General features: G+C 42.6%; 1 protein-coding gene across 2 annotated transcripts; it reads right to left on the minus strand.

Annotated features, from left to right (window-relative positions):
* Nucleotides 1-1,204: 1,204 nt before the first annotated feature.
* vegfab (vascular endothelial growth factor Ab) lies at nt 1,205-18,194 on the minus strand. 2 transcript variants are annotated; one of them, XM_085771077.1, is made up of 8 exons: nt 17,514-18,194; nt 15,477-15,519; nt 14,240-14,436; nt 12,811-12,887; nt 10,087-10,119; nt 7,586-7,660; nt 5,862-6,005; nt 1,205-3,137 (listed from the first exon to the last, which is right to left on the minus strand). In XM_085771077.1, the coding sequence occupies exons 1-8, from the start codon at nt 17,565-17,567 to the stop codon at nt 3,116-3,118; spliced, it is 645 nt and encodes a 214-aa protein (XP_085627203.1). In that variant the 5' UTR covers nt 17,568-18,194; the 3' UTR covers nt 1,205-3,115. The 2 variants fall into 2 exon arrangements, with proteins under 2 accessions (XP_085627203.1, XP_085627204.1); XM_085771078.1 differs by lacking the exon at nt 7,586-7,660.
* Nucleotides 18,195-18,509: the final 315 nt, after the last annotated feature.

Below are 18,509 nucleotides of genomic sequence, written 5' to 3' on the forward strand. Positions count from 1 at the left end.
GATCGTTGTTCAGGATTTGTTTGTGCAATGGACAAATGCCAAGGGGCAAATCTGGAGGGAAGCTGTGTTGTTTCAGATACCAGTTAGCCAATTAAATACAAATCAGAACGTAATCAACTTCATGATAAGAGGGCCTCAGATGCCAGAGCACTGAGCAATATGATATAAATCTGTGAGAAGGACTTTCTACTCTGGACAGTCACTATTACAGTCAGTCATTATTATTCTCCATCTTTACATAAGAAAACCATATAACCTGAGTCATCCACGAGAAATTTATGCTCACATGAATTTGATTGCACGATGTAGTATTTCTTCAACCATTCGCTTGAGCAAATATGCTTTTTTTTCTGCATTGGTGCCAGGTTAATGAGCATTCAATGTACAGTACTGTAGATACAATTATATGTTCTTATGCAATTATGGCCCAAGATGGCCCTACCCTAACATCAAACCACACCAAGCTTTACACTTTGCTAACAGCAAAATAACTATTTAAAAACTCTTTTTGGTAACACTTTACTTGAATAGGTATTCATAAGATTGACATAACCATGACATAACAGCTGTCATACATCAATGAATACTTATGACAGCTGTCGTTAAGTGTCATTCGGTAAGTTATGTCACTTTTAATGCAAAGTTGACATTGTTTGAGATGTTTTTGTTCTGACAACTTGACATAAAGACAATTTAAACTGTCATAGCAGACCTAATTGCCAAACTTAAAAAATGATGTCAAGTTCTCATAACAAGGACATCTCAAACAATGTCAACTTTGCATCAAAAATGACATAACTTACCGAATGACACTTAACGACAGCTGTCATAAGTATTCACTGATGTTTATGACAGCAGTTATGTCATGGTTATGACAGTTTTATGTCACTCTTAAGAATACCTATTCAAGTAAAGTGTTACCCTTTTTTTTTGTCGAAATCCAGTATTCCAATCTGAAATGGGGAGGGGGGACTATCTGCTCATAGACGTGCGGGTAAACATGAAGTTGTCCTTTTCTCTGTTACCTTACTAAACTTACAAAACAGTTACTTTTTGCTATTACATAATCCTTTGGCCATTGAAAAATATGAGGCCTTCCTCATTGGTCATGACACAGATTTTGCTGAAAAATGTGGCGTTTCCTCCTCTGCGGTTAAATGGCTGTCTGGAGTTCAATTTCACAGATGAAATTACTGCACACTGCTTCAAAGTGCCATTTTATTCATAAGGATGAATATCTGTCTGTCTGTCACGAAAAGAGCGCAGGAATTTCTTATTTCACTTCCCTATTTGCACTCAGATTACATTCTGCAGGGGTTCTTATTAGATGTGTGAGTACCAGCTTGCTGCACAAAAAAAAAAAACATGGAAAACTCATGTTGCCTAATTAAATCTCTTGAAAACACAGCATTCACAACACAGCAACCTTTTCCTTATTTTATATAAAAACAATATAATTTGAAAATAAATATGCTTTACTGTTTTACATAGACACAGAAAACATGTTAATAGAGAAGAAGAGACAAAGAGAACTAATAACGAGGGCTCTAAGACTGATGGCAAGTTGTTTTAAAATTTCAAACGGTGGTAGTGTTGTGGTAGTGTATGCTGAGCTGCTAGCAGTAGTTTATTTGTATTTGCATCTTGCAGTGCGGACAAAAACACCGGTCCGCTACATACTTAAATACTTAAATACAAGTTACTAACACCTACACGCAGATGTGCACATTGGGCAATGCACATAGACACACATTCATACACACACAAACACAAACACAAACACAAACACAAACACACAGAAATGTTAAAAATTCTACACAGCACCCACACCCTTGGATAAGAGGGGTTTTAAAATCCAGAGATCACCACATCAATACAAGCGATCCATTTAGGGAATGTTAACAAATCATTTCTAGATTTTTTTTTCTTTTTTTTTGTCTCTCTTTGTTTCGTAGAAAACGCACAAGAGTGTGTCTGTGCTGTGAGTAGCCATCAGTGACCTTACACATAGGGGTGGGAGATAGAACAGCCACAGGTACATAACACTGCATATATAAATAGACCAAATTAAATATGGGTAGAAGGCTGAATACTGAAAAATACTCTATAACATTATAAATTATCTAGAATGTACTATGGCAATAAGGGATATTAGGTATGTACAAGTACAGAGAAGAAGATATGTAATCATTGATTTCTGTATTGAGCTGAAAAACTATAGCAGAACTACTTTGACAATCCCCTCTCCTGAAAAATGAGACAAAAATAATTTAAAAAGCACTCGAAAGATTTCTCAGTACATTTTTTGTGAGGCACAGTTTTCAAATGGAATCAAACTACAGTATAGGATGTTTTCAGTGGTTTTCATGAAGGACATATCAAAACATTAAATGATATTATTGATGACCAGTATCCCTTTAAAAGTATATGGCACTCCAGAGTCTCTCCTCCTGCAAGGTGATCAGTATCGTGAAGACATTGTCCATGTCAGCCCTGCAATGTCCTCAGAGGAAAAGGAAGTGATATCACGAAGACACAAACAAGATTCAAGGTTTCCGTCAGCTGTCCCAGTGTCCTCTTGTTTTAGTCCAAAAGCCAAAGTAGACTTCAGCCAACGAGAATCCATCCATCACTTTTTAGAGGAGGGCGCGTCCATGTCTTCCTCAGCCTCACCCGCTGTTTTAGCAGTTAAATATATCTTAGATTGAGAGGTTTTGCAACTTTTGATTGACACACAACCACAGTAGACTCATATCCAGTGAAGTAATTGCATACAATGAATTGACAACAAGACTACACCTGCATTGCAAGCCTGTTAGAAATGCAAAACCACATGGCGGATATTTGCGTTTTGTCAAATGATAGGTTTAGTTATTTGTTTCTGTAGCAGCATAACAATTCTGTACTCTTTTTCTTTTTATCATGGTCTATATACACACAGATATACAGTGGGAGGAAACTTAAGTTCAGTCTTTCTTTTTTGTTCTCTCTCAGCCAGTCCAAGGGGAATGCTTTCCACAGAAAAGAAGAGCTTACGGTTCAAAGGTCAAAGTGCTGTGCTGTGAAATATCTTAGAATATTCCTTCATCTTGTACATCTGGTGCCCCCACCTCTCTCATCTTCTTGGCTTGTCACATCTAAACAGGAAGAAAGGAAATCAGTATAGGATTAGAAGTGATGCACATAAAGAGCTAAAGTCACAACCATTGGTGATCTGAGAGCCATTCAAGAACATCCAGCAGCAGCTAGAGGGACATACTGTATGTTTAGCTGCTAAATGCTTCACTATGCTCACTAATGGTGACTGCTGTTTCTGTGCTGAGAAGGTAGAGTACAGTGGGCATTTAGACACTTTTTGCCCTAAAAAGCAACTTAATGTGTGGAAAACAATGGAAAAAAGTAGCGTAATTTTCGGACTATAGAGCGCACCTGAATATAAGCTGCACCAGCTACTTTTTTTTTGTTTAAGTATATTTTTGGGGCTTTTTTGCCTTTAATGGACAGGATAGTTGAGAGAGAGAGACAGGATATGCAGGATAGGGCCGCTCGACGCAGGATTCAAACCGGGGCCGCCTGCAGTGAGGACTATAGCCTCAACACATGGGGCGGGTGCTCTACCAACTGAGCTAAACACCACCCCGCACCAGCTAAATTTGAAAAGAAAATACATATATAGGCCGCACTTGAATGTAAGCCGCAGGTTTTCATGTTGTAACATGAGATATTAAAGACAGTAGGGAACTGTGCAAGTCCGCTCGCTTTTCCGCTGTTTCAGTTACGTTCCTCTCGCCCATGTGCATTTTTTTTTACAACGAAGCCGGCTAAAAAATCAATAAATGGAGCGGCGGATAACATTACATAACATACACGATGTTACGGCGTGTGTTTGTGTTGTCTTAAAGGGATAGTTCAACATTTTGGCAAATGCCATAATCCCTATAGTCATAGCAGTAGGTTCGTTACCTTTAATTGTCGGTGTAAGCTATTTTTAGAGCGGCGGAGCAGAGCGGTGAGCTGCTCAGAGCTACGCTACGGAGGCTAAAGGAATTTCTTGGTTTCCCTCATCAAACTCATCAAATAAAAAATCCCAAAATGGCGGTGTTTAGCTCAGTTGGTAGAGCACCCGCCCCATGTGTTGAGGCTATAGTTCTCACTGCAGGCGGCCCCGGTTCGAATCCCGCGTCGGATGGCCCTATCCTGCATGTCATTCCCCTCCTCTCTGCCTCCCATTTCCTGTCACACTCTCAACTGTCCCATCGAATAAAGGCATGAAAAGCCCCCAAAAAATACTTAAAAATTTTTTTAAAAAAAAATTACAAATCCCAAAACTCCAAAGCGCTTTCGTGGACAAGTTGTGACCTGCACAATCACCTCGCTATGAGATAATAATGGAACGTTATGAAACAGAGCCGTTTTCGAGGTAAATACAGAGACTGTTTGCTGAAAAACTGTTCCTGAAGGCAACGCGCATCAGCAGTTTTGCATGAATTTCCCTCTAAAACAACTCTGTCTGGTAAAGTTCCGTTATTATCTCATAGCGTGGTGAATGTGCAGGTCACAACTTGTCCACCAGAGCGTTGTGGAGTTGTTGGATTGTGTATTTGATGAGTTTGATGAGGGAAACCAAGAAATCCCATTAGCCTCCGTAGCGTAGCTCTGAGCAGCTCACGGCTCTGCTCCGCCGTTCTAAAAATAGCTTACACCAACAATTAAAGGGACAACGAGGAGTTTCTATTCGGTTATAAAAAAGTCTCACGTTAATGTGGATGAATCTCCGCTACCCACACTTGTTAATGGGCCCATTTTCGATAAATATATCGTTCTGTCTCTATCGTTATTTTGTTATTATTAGTGGTGGTGGAAATGCTGGTCGAGCCGACCAGCATTTCCTTCGTGGCGAGTCATGAGAATAACGCAGCCGAATCGCCATTTATGATCGGAACTACGACGGTATGTGAACCTCTTGGAACCTCTGACTTTAATTCTTGATGAATGAAAACATGAGTCCGTCTTGCGCCGGTCAAATAATTTCATGGTGCGCAGAGGCTCATAAATGTAGTGTGAAAACACTTCGCTTTTCCAAAGCTCCTCGTTGTCCCTTTAAAGGTAACAAACCTACTGCTAAGACTATAGGGATTATGGTAATGGGCCAATTTGCCAAAATGTTGAACTATCCCTTTAACCGTCATAAACAAAAGATTACGGGTTACGGAGCGCGTTTGTGTGCGGTGTCCAGAGACGAGAGCTGGGACACCGGGGCGGGGGAAGAAAGTAGCGGCTTATAGTCCAGAAAGAGTGACCCAAAAAGTTGGAGTTGGGCTGAGGACTCACATTCACTGATACTGATAAAAGGTAAGTTCAGTGAATGTAACTACTACACAGACGTTTGCAAGCGACACAATGACATGTTTGCAAACGTGTCATTGTGTCGCTTGGGAACGTCTGTGTTGCACATTCACTATATGTTCAATGAATGAGTTGCACAGTGAATGTGAGCCTCAGGGCTGAGTCATGAACTGAGTCATGAATGGTTGGGCTGTGTATCAGTTCAGGGAGTCAGACTGTGCAGCGTGCAGTCAGGGCTGGACACAGGACACAGGACACAGGAGTGGTATCACTCCTCTCCTCTAACTTGGCAAAAAAACATCAATGACTAAATATGGAACAACTTCTTTCAAGCCAACTAAAAATAGACCTATGAAGAGATTTGGACAAAATATTATAGGTTTTACAAGATACAAGATATCACTAGACAACAACATGCTGATGTGAATTTGGAGTTTTGTCATTTTAATGTGTGTTTTTTTTGTTTTTGAAACCTGAAGTTCTTGTTTGACTTCAGGTTTTTCAGAGACACTTACTTGCAGGTCCTCTCGTTGAGCTCTAGCTGGCGTTCTTTACAGTATTCGTCTGTGTGTTTGCAGGAGCACCGGCAGGTTGCAGGATCCTGCACGAATAATCGCTTTCTCCTCTCTGAGCAGTGATCACAACATGGCTCACAAACACTAGACACAGAAAGACAGACAAGACAGAGATGGGGAGAGGCAGATTATCACCGTGTTCTATAACCAGGCCAGGTCAGCCATAGGCCAACCCTTTGATATGCCCCACTTTGCTCTTCAAAGCCAACGCCTGAAAAGTTTCTCTGCATATGACAGTCGAGTAGCATTGCAGGCAAATCTTCAAGCAGTAATTTTCCCTCACCTACGCCCCCAATACCCTCCCCCGTTGATTGGACCGCTCACAAATATGTGTTAGACATGCAATGAGCAAAGCTCTGGACCGGATCATGCAACACAAAACGACACAAGCTGGCTTCGGACTGCGGTCACTGACAAGACACTTGTTGCTCTCACTATAACAAATTCATCCAACTCTGAATAAAGAAGACTCGAGGGTCCACTTGGTTCTCCATTTAGGAAGGTTTGATTTTATTGAGTGAAAACCGAAGAGTGTGTTTCCCACATCAGAGAGACATTAGATTAAGAACAGAGGCTGAAAATGGACAGATGAAGGCTCACGTACTCCATTGACATCTCCATATACAAGTTCCAGAAGAACACACATACTTTCTGTCACAGTTTTAAGAAACAATAGAGCATCATTGTGTTATTTTAGGATCAAATACGGGAGCTTTTGTGTGGGTTCAGAGACAAAACCAGAGACAGAGAGACACAAAAACAGTGCTTGCTTAACAATTTGCTGGTTTACAAATCCCCCTACCAAAAAAAGAAAGAAAGAAAAAAAACAAACAAACAGAAAAAAGGCAATAGATAGCCATCACTTATCTTCACATTACATAAAAACTACCAGCATTATGCACGGGACAGCAAAACCTGTTTGTAAAGATGAAAAGAATGAAGAGTAGAGAGGAGACGGGTACGAGACACAGCAAAGCAGCACAGACTCAACACTGAACACAGGACCATGATTACAATCCTGCTGATTCCAGCACAGATACCAGAACAGTATGAGCCGGCCTGCGGAGCCATGATGGTGGAGCTGTGATCTGTTTCAGTAGAAGGTTCAAGTTACAGCTAACAGTCCACCCAGGATCTGTTTATTTCAGCTTCTTCAAACATGTCCATTATCAGTGGTGAAGCTATAGCTACATGACGAGATGTTAGGAGCAACTTGTACCTCGGGTTTCTACTGTTTTCCATGACACACAGCTGTATATCTCATCCCAACCATCGTTCCATTCCCATAAGGAGTGACTTTCTTTTGAAGACTGTGCTAGTAAGGTTGGGAGGAGATTAGATGGGTTATGGTTGACTTCTTGTGGGATAGGTATATAAGTCTGCTGTGTCGCTGTTATGTCAAGTTTTGCTAAAGCTAAGTTAGCAAAACATGTTAGCAAACAAGGATAGCTTAGAAACTGGTATTGGAGTGTGTCGGACATGACTGATGAGACAAAGTTAGGACAATGTGCAGAAGCAACATGCTAATTGATAATGGCTAAACGGGCATATTAGGGGGTTAAGGGGCAAATTAAAAAGGACAAAGGAGCTCCTCCCAAATGAGCTTAATTATGAGAAGCGCAACACTCAGGTGCAAGTAGGTGGAGAAGGCGGAGCTGACATACGCATCGTGAATTGTTTTGTCACGGTTTTTCTTTCGCTTTCTCTTTTGGCCTTTACCCTTGCCTTTCCGGGGTTTTCTGCAAGAGAAAGAGGACAACAAGTGCCTGAGAGACTGAGGAGAGAGATGGACTGATGTGTTAGCCTTTTTGTATTTTGATGTCCTTGCAAAAGAAAATTAAAGGAACAAGTACAAATATAATATACAGGTAATATTTTGATTATATTGTTGTTACTGATTGGCTTGTTCAAGATAGTTCAATTATGTAAACATTAAGTCAGTGTATGTATCTCAATAATTTCAATATAGGAGGAGGATATGAGTTTCAAGACGAGCACAATGAATTAATAAATAAATAAATATTGTGTCCCTATCTGTAAGGACTCTCCCGCAGTATGTCACCTTTGTGCACGATTCCCTCACATCCTGTAGTTTGTGAATGTGGGGAATATCGAATGTTCCTTTTTTGTGTGTGTGTGTGTGTGTGCGACAGTACAATGACTCAGCAGCGTGTGAAAGAGATTCGTGGTCTGAGGTTTGGCTCAGGGCAATTTCCCAGTTGGACTGGGGACAATACATGATACCAAAACTGCATCTTTGACTCTATGTGGGTCAGTGTTTTCCAGCTGATTCAGCTTGTTTCAGACTGGGGCTCAATGAGAACAGACAGGTGCATGGATGTACCTGGATCTTCACAGGTGCTGTCTGGTTTCAAATATCTGTCTGTGTTTAGTGTACTCAAATAGAATTACAAAAACAGCACTGGTGATATTTTTCTATATGGTCATTGATTGTATTTAGAGAAAATCACTGCTCAATTTCTAATTTAAACTGATAAATAAAGAAATTGCTTGCACCATGACATGATGAGCCAGTTTCTGAGTGCAGGAATGAAGTTATCCAGGAATTATAATTATTATGCAGTTGGACTTCTTTGTTACCTCGTGTTACTCTGTTACTGGTCACACAGCCTTTGAAATGAGTTTTTACCCGTTATCCAGCTGCAAGCTACATATGTATTTCCCTGATTTCCCTGCTTTCTGTGAGTGAGAATGAGGAATGATGAATGTTTGTGAGGGAAGAATTGACACTCCGCTCTCCTTTTCTACATCACTGAAGCCTACATGAGGTTTTCTGCATAAACCACCTGAGTCGGTAGAAAAATTGAATTTGAATGTTGTTTCTGTTCAGGGCAAACACAACTGGACAACAGGTGAAAAAACAAGCCTGAGTCTAAAGCCATGCTAGTTGCACTGTGGGGTTGTAGGCAGAGCAGAGTTTGGAGCTAAATGCTAACATGGTCAAAATGACAATTCTCACATGTCGATGTTGATCAGGTATAACGTTTACCATGTTCACCATCTTAGTTTTGTTAGCAAGGTTGTATTATGGTTGCAAAGTGTTGGTCCATAAACCAGTTATGGTCATGAAATTAGGTCACAAATGGGACTGTCAGACTTGATTATAAACATCTCCCCAGGCCTTAGGAAGAGGATGAAGCTGGCATGCTGTAAATGAGAGCATTTCCTCTTTTGATTGTCCAAAATGTAGTTTCGCTGTGGAAGTTGACAGTTTACTGGTTTCACAACCTCAGCGGTGTGACTCACCCTAACAGAAGGCCAGACCCCGCGGTGGAGCTCAGCGGCGCAGCATTAAGACTTAACATGAAGAGTATGAAAGCGTCAGAAACAGAAGTTGAACGACCCTGAGACCATCACCTTGTGACAGCACGCCATCAACGCTGGACTCGTAAACAGTTACGACGAGGTTAAAGAGGAGGCCCTCGGACTCGGAGGTAACCCTTATCTATACGACAGACAACCTGACATAAAACCAAAATACAACTGACGACCATCCTGCGGTGGAAAGATATGTACGACTGGTCACAGAAAGAGGATTAAAGAGTTTTATGACTCTCAGCACGCTGACTTCTGTCGCATGAGATGGGAAGATCATAAACACAAAAGTTTACCGTACTTCAAAAACGCTGTTATCTATATCACAGCAGCCAGGAACAGGAGTAACACACGTTAAGTGGGATGTAAACGGTAACAAAGAAAAGAGAGGAATGTAAAGATGATATAGAACAGAGGAGGAAGGTGTGGGCTCGAGAGGGCAATGACCCCATCAAGTGTCACTCATTCACCTGGCAGGATTAAGCTGGTATTCCCTGTTTATCACCTGAGAGCTGCATGCTAACCTCAGCATAACATGATCTCAAAGAAGCTTGTCCACTGTGGTCGAAATGAAATATTATCGTTGTGGACTTTTTCTTTTGATTTTTTGTTCTGTGTGTTTGAGTGTGTGAAAGTGAATGGAGAGACAGAGGGAGAAAATAACAGATTCAGTGAAACAGCATATGGGATAATGGTCGAAAGGGTGAGAGTTGCAGACAGCTGAGAGTTTGTTTGCAGAGCAACAAAGAAAAAAAAAGATCAAATCTCAAATCCCCATTGTTTCCCCCCAAAAACCCAATCTTTCATGCAGAAAGAGCGCTGTACTCACTTTTCTCTCTGTTCTCTCACTTCTTTCTTTAACCTGAAACGCGGGAACAAAACAGAACGACATTAGATCGCGGCCTGCCATTGTTTCCTGGTAAACAGATACATATCAAGATCATCAGAGACCAGAGGGCTCATTATCAACATGGGTGGGCTCACATCAATCTTTTCAAATTGTGTTACGTCAATGTCCTTTTACCAGAAACTGTGATAAACCTGCATGGCTTTCACTTTCAGAAGCCTGGCCTGCTAAATGAACCAGACTTGTTGGGAATTAAAAGAGTGCACACAGTCATGCACAGGTAACACAAAGAGTTGTGTTCACTGACGGACTCACACACACACATACAAATATAGCTACAATAGCAGGTTGTCAGGTTTGTTTTATTACTCGTCCATGTGACAACTCTTGCTGATACGAAGAGTGTGGAGCAATAAATCTGCTGGCACACTCCAGAGGCAGCAGTTTGCCAAATGTGTTGGGAAACAGTGTTTCATTCAAGAAGGTCACGCACACCTTGCCAAGTTTCTATTTGAGAGGCTGGAAGAATGAAGCATAAAGGTAAACGTGCATGTGTGCATGTTCAGTATACATAAATGATCTAAAGATATGGAGGGATATGGATGTGCTGTGGACTGCCTGCACTTCAATCTGTTGAAGATAAAATGAGCAATGACACAATGTCAAACTACTCTGGGACAAGCAAGTTCTGCAATTAATTTACATTCACGATTTACACTTCAATGAACAACAAAGGATGCTCAAGAATAAAGAAAATATCAAAATTCAAAGTAATACACAGAACCTTTAAAAAATGCTAAATTTTATGGTTGTTATTGTTATAATTCTCAAGATTTTAATGAAGTCATATAGTTTTATTGTTTGCAGTGTTGTCCGTTATTCACGTGCTGGATTCCATATTGCTTTATATGCACATGGGATTCAGGGTCACTGCACTGTATATAGTTTCATGTCATTATTGTCATCCTCACTATTTACTCTCCCAAAGCTGTGTCACAGCTGTATGAAGTTACAGCAGTAGCATAAAATGGAATTAATGTTTTTTTTTAACTATAGAGGAGTTACAAATACTTAGTAGATTGTGTCCTCTCCATCCTCTGTTTCTATTAAGGTGTCCTAAAAGGTTTATAGCATCCTATAAATGCTTTTGAGTCATCACAAATTGCAGTGAGCAGTACAGCGTAAAGTTCAGTGAAATCTCGTAATGGCCTTTCACGGATAGACTGGGGCTGCTTCGCTGAGTGCAGGAAGAACAACTTAACAACATACTTTCGATTTCGTATCTGAGAAAAGCAACATAAAACGACCAGGGTGCTTGACTCTCAGCCAACAATCCTCCCCACCATGTTTGTTTGCTTGTTATTAGATTTCCCTTAAACGTGGGAGGAGGATGCACGTCCCCCCTGTGTGCCGCTGTGTCACAGTTTACCCACTCACGTCACACAGCTCAAATCTGTGTTTTACTGAAAGACAGGCTTTAATAGATTAGATTAAAAACCGCGCTCTGCCTCCGAGTATACAGGAAAGAGTAACAGAGTGCGTCACACAATGTGTAAATGTGTGGTCACTGAGCAGCAGAGGACGTCACCTGGCTGTGACCGGGGGACACAGACACCACACAGACACTCATCTGTACAGATCACTAACTAAAGCTGTCGGGCTGATGCAGTTCCAGGAATGACCTGAAGGAAGAGCCCAGCACGCACACAAACACACTCCCTTTACCCCCACTACAATGTGATGGAATGAGACTGAACCAAGGCAACATGGAGGACGTCTCTGGGGATGTGTTTTAAAGGGATAGTTCAACATTTTGGCAAATTGGCCCATTGCCATAATCCCTATAGTCATAGCAGTAGGTTTGTTACTTTTAATTGTCGGTGCAAGCTGTTTTTAGAACGGCAGAGCAGAGCCGTGAGCTGCTCAGAGCTAAGCTATGGAGGCTCATGGGATTTCTTGGTTTCCCTCATCAAACTCATCAAATACACAATCCAACAACTCCAAAACGCTCTGGTGGACAAGTTGTGACCTGCACATTCACCACGCTATGAGATAATAACGAAACGTTATGAGACAGAGTTGTTTTAGAGGGAAATTCATGCAAAGCAGCTGATGCACGTTGCGTTCAGGGATAGTTTTTCAGCAAGCAGTCTCTGTATTTACCTCGAAAACGGCTCTGTCTCCTAATGTTCTGTTATTATCTCATAGCGTGGTGAATGTGCAGGTCACAACTTGTCCACCAGAGTGTTTTGGAGTTGTTGGATTGTGTATTTGATGAGTTTGATGAGGAAAACCAAGAAATCCCATGAGCCTCTGTAGCGTAGCTCTGAGCAGCTCACAACTCTGCTCCGCCGCTCTAAAAATAGCTTGCACCGACAAATAAAGGTAACAAACCTACTGCTATGACTATAACGATTATGGCAATGGGCCAATTTGCCAAAAATGTTGAATTATCCTTTTAATCTGTTTTGTCTTTTGAAGACCAGGGAAGTGACAGAAGCAGAGATATGAATCTACCTAATGTGTATCTGTTAAATGAGTCGGAGATAAAGTGAAAACAACAACTTTACATGAGGCGTCTGGTCGACCTCTGCTCCGCTGCACAATCGTACAGCGGTTTCATGTTTCAGTAGAGGTGGCGTGTGTGTGTGTGTGTGTGTGTGTGTGTGTGTGTGTATGTAGGGGTGTGTGTTCAAGGTTTCTTACCTACACTCACATGCGCTGTGTTCTGTAAAACTCATGAAAATATCATTTTGTTGCCTTTGGGGTTTTATTCTTTTAATCTGTAAGAGAGAAAAAGAAGAAGAGAACACTGTCACATAGTTGCAGACAACATGTGGATTTATAATGGTTCTATAAATTTTATAGGTCCTTTGTGCTGTGAGTCACAACCCTCACATTTTCCAGAATAGGCAAAAGTGGATATAAATGGACTCAAGGATCAACAAAAGGACAAACAGTAAGGTCACTGTGTTGTTTCGGAAAACCTCTGTGGTTTCCAACCCTGCCCCTCAGACCATTGGACGGTTCAGGGGACTTCAGCCAATCAAGAGCTGGAAGGTGCCAACTTCTGACCAGCTGGAGGCGCCTACTTTAGTTTGTCCAGTTTCTCATGAGTGGAGAGTAAAATGGGACAATAACCAGGAATAACACATGCAAATTTCACGTCACGTCAAATCGAGACCAAACGAGGTTCTCGCTTTGCTTTTTGAACAATTCCTCACACAAACTTAAACCAGAGGCTTTGACAAACTCTTCAATGATTAAATGTAAAAAGGGGAACCACCTTCACTCCAGGGTTAGAACTAACTGCCCCTGGACAGACTGAGAAAGGGACACTAAAGCAGCTCATGTGCCCCTATGCCGGGATATTTAGGCAAAAATAAAAGTATTAAAGGGATAGTTCAACATTTTGGCAAATTGGCTATAGTCATAGCAGTAGGTTCGTTACCTTTAATTCTCGGTGCAAGCTATTTTTAGAACGGTGGAGCAGAGCCGTGAGCTGCACAGAGCTACGCTACGGAGGCTAATGGGATTTCTTGGTTTCCCTCATCAAATACACAATCCAACAACTCCAAAACGCTCTGGTGGACAAGTTGTGACCTGCACATTCACCACGCTATGAGATAATAAGACAACGTTACGAGACGGAGCCGTTTTCGAGGTAAATACAGAGTCTGCTTGCTGAAAAAATGTCCCTGAACGCAACACACATCAGTGGTTTTGCATGAATTTACCTCGAAAACGGCTCCGTCTCGTAACGTTGTCTTATTATCTCATAGCATGATGAATGTGCAGGTCACAACTTGTCCACCAGAGCGTTTTGGAGTTGTTGGATTGTGTATTTGATGAGTTTGATGAGGGAAACCAAGAAATCCCATTAGCCTCTGTAGTGTAGCTCTGTGCAGCTCACGGCTCTGCTCCGCCGTTCTAAAAATAGCTTGCACCGACAATTAAAGGTAACGAACCTACTGCTATGACTATAGCCAATTTGCCAAAATGTTGAACTATCCCTTTAAGGTGTCCTCTACAGGCACAGGTACGTCCTGGTTGAATAGAAATAGCCAGCGACACCCCTCTGAACCGCTCTGAACCCCTCGGGACAAGTATTGCCGTTGTAAATCAGGCCACTGACCTCCATTGTAATGTTATAGCTGGACGTTGGCATGCACTGCAGCATCTCATCATTGCAGCAACCGGCGCAGCGCGTCAACACCACGCACGACGGGATGAAGATGTGCTCCACCTCCTCCGGATACTCCTGCAGAATCTCCACCAGCAGCTCCCGAGGCTGGCACAAGCTCTTGTTGTACACCTCCATTAAAGGGATCACTGGGAGACAGAGGCACAGTGTGCATGGTTATAAAATGGCAGAGCGGTTCTAGACTAAACCACTGACTCCTGAACACTACTGTGCTGTAGCAATAACAGACAACTACAAGGAGACTAGAATTAAAAACACTGGCATGCTCTCAAGGGAGTCAGAGTGAAGGAGATGAGACACACACGTACATGCACACACAGGTTTTCTTTCTATTGTTCCATTCAGAAGCACTTAGTAACCTTGGTTTATACATGTAAATAGAGACTTACCTGCTCATCCAATTTCCTATTAGAATTAATCAGCACTCCACCAGTCTAGACATCTATCTTGACCCCATCTGCTGCACTACATTTATTGCTGGACGTGAGTGTCACCCCACTAAAGCTCCACTTCTTCACCATTGTGATTCAGCTCAGTGATTCATGTATTGTACAATAACAGCCTGTTTCACCTTCAGTCTACATCCCCCCTCTCTCTGTCTTTGCAGGAGTTCTGTTCTTGGGAAATATATTAGCACACAGACAGACAACACCTCCAAAATATCACTCAGTGCAGTTGTGAACCCAACACAACCCCGGCCTGACAGCCCTCTGGGAGGCCAAACCAAACACAGCGGCACTGAACAATATCATGAAGTTCAGCTTCTGATTGTCCAAATTAGATTGAGCAAGGCTGGGATTGTGCAAAATGAAATAGCGAGCCAAGAGGGAGAAATTCCGTTCTATAACAAGAGTCTGGCCACCATAACATTTCCCCTGCTTAACCTCAAACAAGGAGGAATGCTGTACAAGATGAACACATCCAAGTCCAAGTGTTGAGGTTTAGGGGGTGAAACTGCTCTCATTTAGTAAAAAGTGAGAAGTTGGAATGGGGCAGATTTGGACTGGAGTCAAATTACAAAGCTGTCCACCAGGAGGCGATAATTTCCCCCTTTTTTTTATGTCAAGGTGAACCTCAAACCTCAAACCAGCCCTTCTCTGTTTGGCTGTGTGCCAGCCAGGGAGACCAGAGCAGACTGTATTCCCACGGTGCCCTGTGGGACACCTACCGTCATGTGGACCTCTCTCTGTTTCCTTCGGTATGTGGGCGCTCTGCAAGAGGAGGGGAAAAAAGCCAAGCTGTTAGTTACAGTGCATTGTGCAAGAGCTCAGAGAAAAATGTTGCCTATGCCCTTTACTTATCCACAGTTGCGCAAAAAATATATTTGCATTTTGACATTTCTGTTGACCACTGCCAGAATATGAAAAAAGCACATTATGTATCTTATCTGAGCCTGACCTATACTCAGGGTATGCTGCAGGGAGAGCCAAATGTTGACATTATGTCCTCTGTAAGCTCTAACTAACTATGAGTAAAAGCGTTTAGAAATCATCTCAGCAGGATTCCTTATGTTGCCTATGTGGTAGGTAGTATATAGCCTGGCATGTGTTGTGCGTATACCTTATATGGCCAAATATTTGACCAGAGGTGCACAGAGCCAAACAAGTCGACCTAAATTCTGTCACATCAGCTACGTGGCACAACTTCAAAATAAGAGTTATACTGTGTGACTTTTCATTTCAGTTACCAAACCTTTATTGTGCGCCCCGCTGCCCCTGGGCAACACTGGATTAATAAGTGTTGCCATTAAAACCGGTAAGAATTTCAGCCTGCTACTTTCCCTCACAGGGGGGTAGCTGTCACCACCGCGCCGGACCACAAAGGCTGTTTGGCAACTTTCCATCCGTGCGCGCGTTACGCACAACTTTCTGTCGCCATCGCACACACGCACACACACACACAACCCCCCGCGCGCCCCTTCATTTCTCAATCTCTCTCCTTCACTCTCCTTCTCTCTCTCCCTCCCTTTTTCATAATGCAAGCGCGCTCAAGTCGCGCAATATCACGCCAATGTTGCGTGAGACCCGGTCCTGTATCACCGGCGTGTATTCAGTCAGTCGCTCTTTTCAGAGAAGCGTGGAAAGTCTTTTCCATTCCTTAAATGAAAAAAAAGAAGAAGAAAAAAGAAAAAAACTTCTGGTTGTGTGGAGGCTCCGCCCCCTTCTGGTGGCGTGAGAGGGTCCAGCCTTGAGGGCTGAGGGACCCCGGCGCTCCAAAACACTACATACTGTAATATTAATGGACGGGTGTCAAGCTGCGAACACCGGCCCCTAAACCGCGTGATGATAGACTGACTGGCAACGAGCAGTCGAGGCAGCATCCTGACACTGTCCTGCGTTGATTGGGTGGATTATCTGTCATGAGATCGACCAGTTAGTTAAATAAACACTTTATTAGACAGAGGAGGGGTAAAAGTCATTAATTCTGGACAAGAGGCCCCTGAGAGAAATGGCTATGCTGCAACAATAACATATTTACTTTCGCTTAAGTGGTAAACTCATAGTGGAAATCATTTCTAGTCAACTCATATTGGAAAATATGCAGCCTGCGTCTGAAGAGCTGAGCTTTTTTCACCTTGAAACCTTTGCTCAAAGGCTTCTTGGACACGCTGCGCCTGATTAATGATTATCTGGAAAACGATTTACAGTGCGCTCTCAGGCAGATATTAAAATTCCCCAGTCGGCCTGATTAATCTGATGAGTAATTCCCGTCGTGTTCTGGACCTGGAGTGTTACACTTCAGTGTGTGGAGCTGAGCTTCTTCCTCTCACTGGAGCGGACTAACCATGAGGGTCGCCACGGTGCCAGGAGTGAACCTGCTCACATGTCCTAATTGGAGCCACTGCGCCTTTAAAGCGTAATAATATCTCCAAGGTGGTTTTAGAGCAGGCCTGCAATCACCTAGCGTCAAACTTCACAAGATTTATTTGAACAAAATCCTCCTTCGTGCCACATTTGCAACACGCACACACAAAAACGCACCACCCACGAGTGTGTGGTTTTGGTTTATATAGTGTCGGCTCTGCGTAATGGCTGTTTAAATCTCCCCAAAGCCACTAAACATTTCAGCTTGTTTAAACATGAGCTGTGACCTAGCCAGAGGAAAGACAAGGACGAGCTACACATTAATGACCAGTAACTGCATGTCGCAAATAGAGGTCGACTGATGTGTGGGTCCAGTTTGCTTTGTGAGGAACACGACTCACCTTGACAGCTGACAGCGTCAAAAATAATAGTGTCAAACTGTCAATAAAGTTCATTGTGTTGGAAATCCAATCCAAAGGCAGGCGACGCTTTAAAATCCAAAAGGCCAATGAGGCGACTTGTTCTCAAACATGAAGTTTACAACAACTAAACAACAACAACACAAGTGGACCGGCTAAAACTTCTCTAGATAAGGGGCAGAGGGTTGTAACGGCAAATCCATGTTGGTCCCGGGGTTGGAGGGTACAATCCTTTGCGCATAACTTCTCAACTGTTGCCAATGATTTTCAAGATATCCAGAAACACGAGAATCCAAGACGCATAACGTCTCACATTGTTCCGCAGCAGACCTTTATTTTCTTGCAAGGGAGTAGCAATCCACATTACAAAAATAATCCCATGCTTGTTGCGCCGGTTGTCTCCAAGTGTCTGTCCATTGGAAACCTGTAGCCTAACTCCTATGTGCAACTTGAACCCATGGACCGGGGGATGACGTTCAGTGAAAAAGAAAACCGCGCAGAGAAAACTTTGACTATCTGCCTCTGGCTGCTGCTTTAATTCCTCTGTCACTGCGCACTAAAGCGTTTCGGCTTGCTCCGTTGACACAAAACGCGCCCACCTCCTCTGTCTAGGTCTCTCCATACTGTGGCTCAGTGGTGGCGATTAACAAGCACCCGCGGTCTGGAGACGTGGATTGGTGGGTAGGTGTGTCTATATGGGCTGATAGTGCTGCTGCCGCTGCTCTGAAGTCTCTCTCTCTTTTTTCCCCCCTTCCTCCAAGTTTCACCTAACCTATTCATGTGACCACCAAACGCCAGAGTTCAGAAGAGTCGCACTATTTTTATGTCAGTATTTGTTGGGTGAAAAAAGACCGAGGGCATCCCAGTATTATGACGTTTATACGCAGATTTAACCGCTCAATTTCTCATCCACACATTTCCGGTACATTGCATCTTTTCTATGTTGCATATCAATATAAATAGAAGTGTATGGGTTAG

Source organism: Trachurus japonicus, chromosome 24, assembly GCF_045865225.1.
Source record: "Trachurus japonicus isolate A0001 chromosome 24, Traja_1.0".
Taxonomy (NCBI): domain Eukaryota; kingdom Metazoa; phylum Chordata; class Actinopteri; order Carangiformes; family Carangidae; genus Trachurus; species Trachurus japonicus.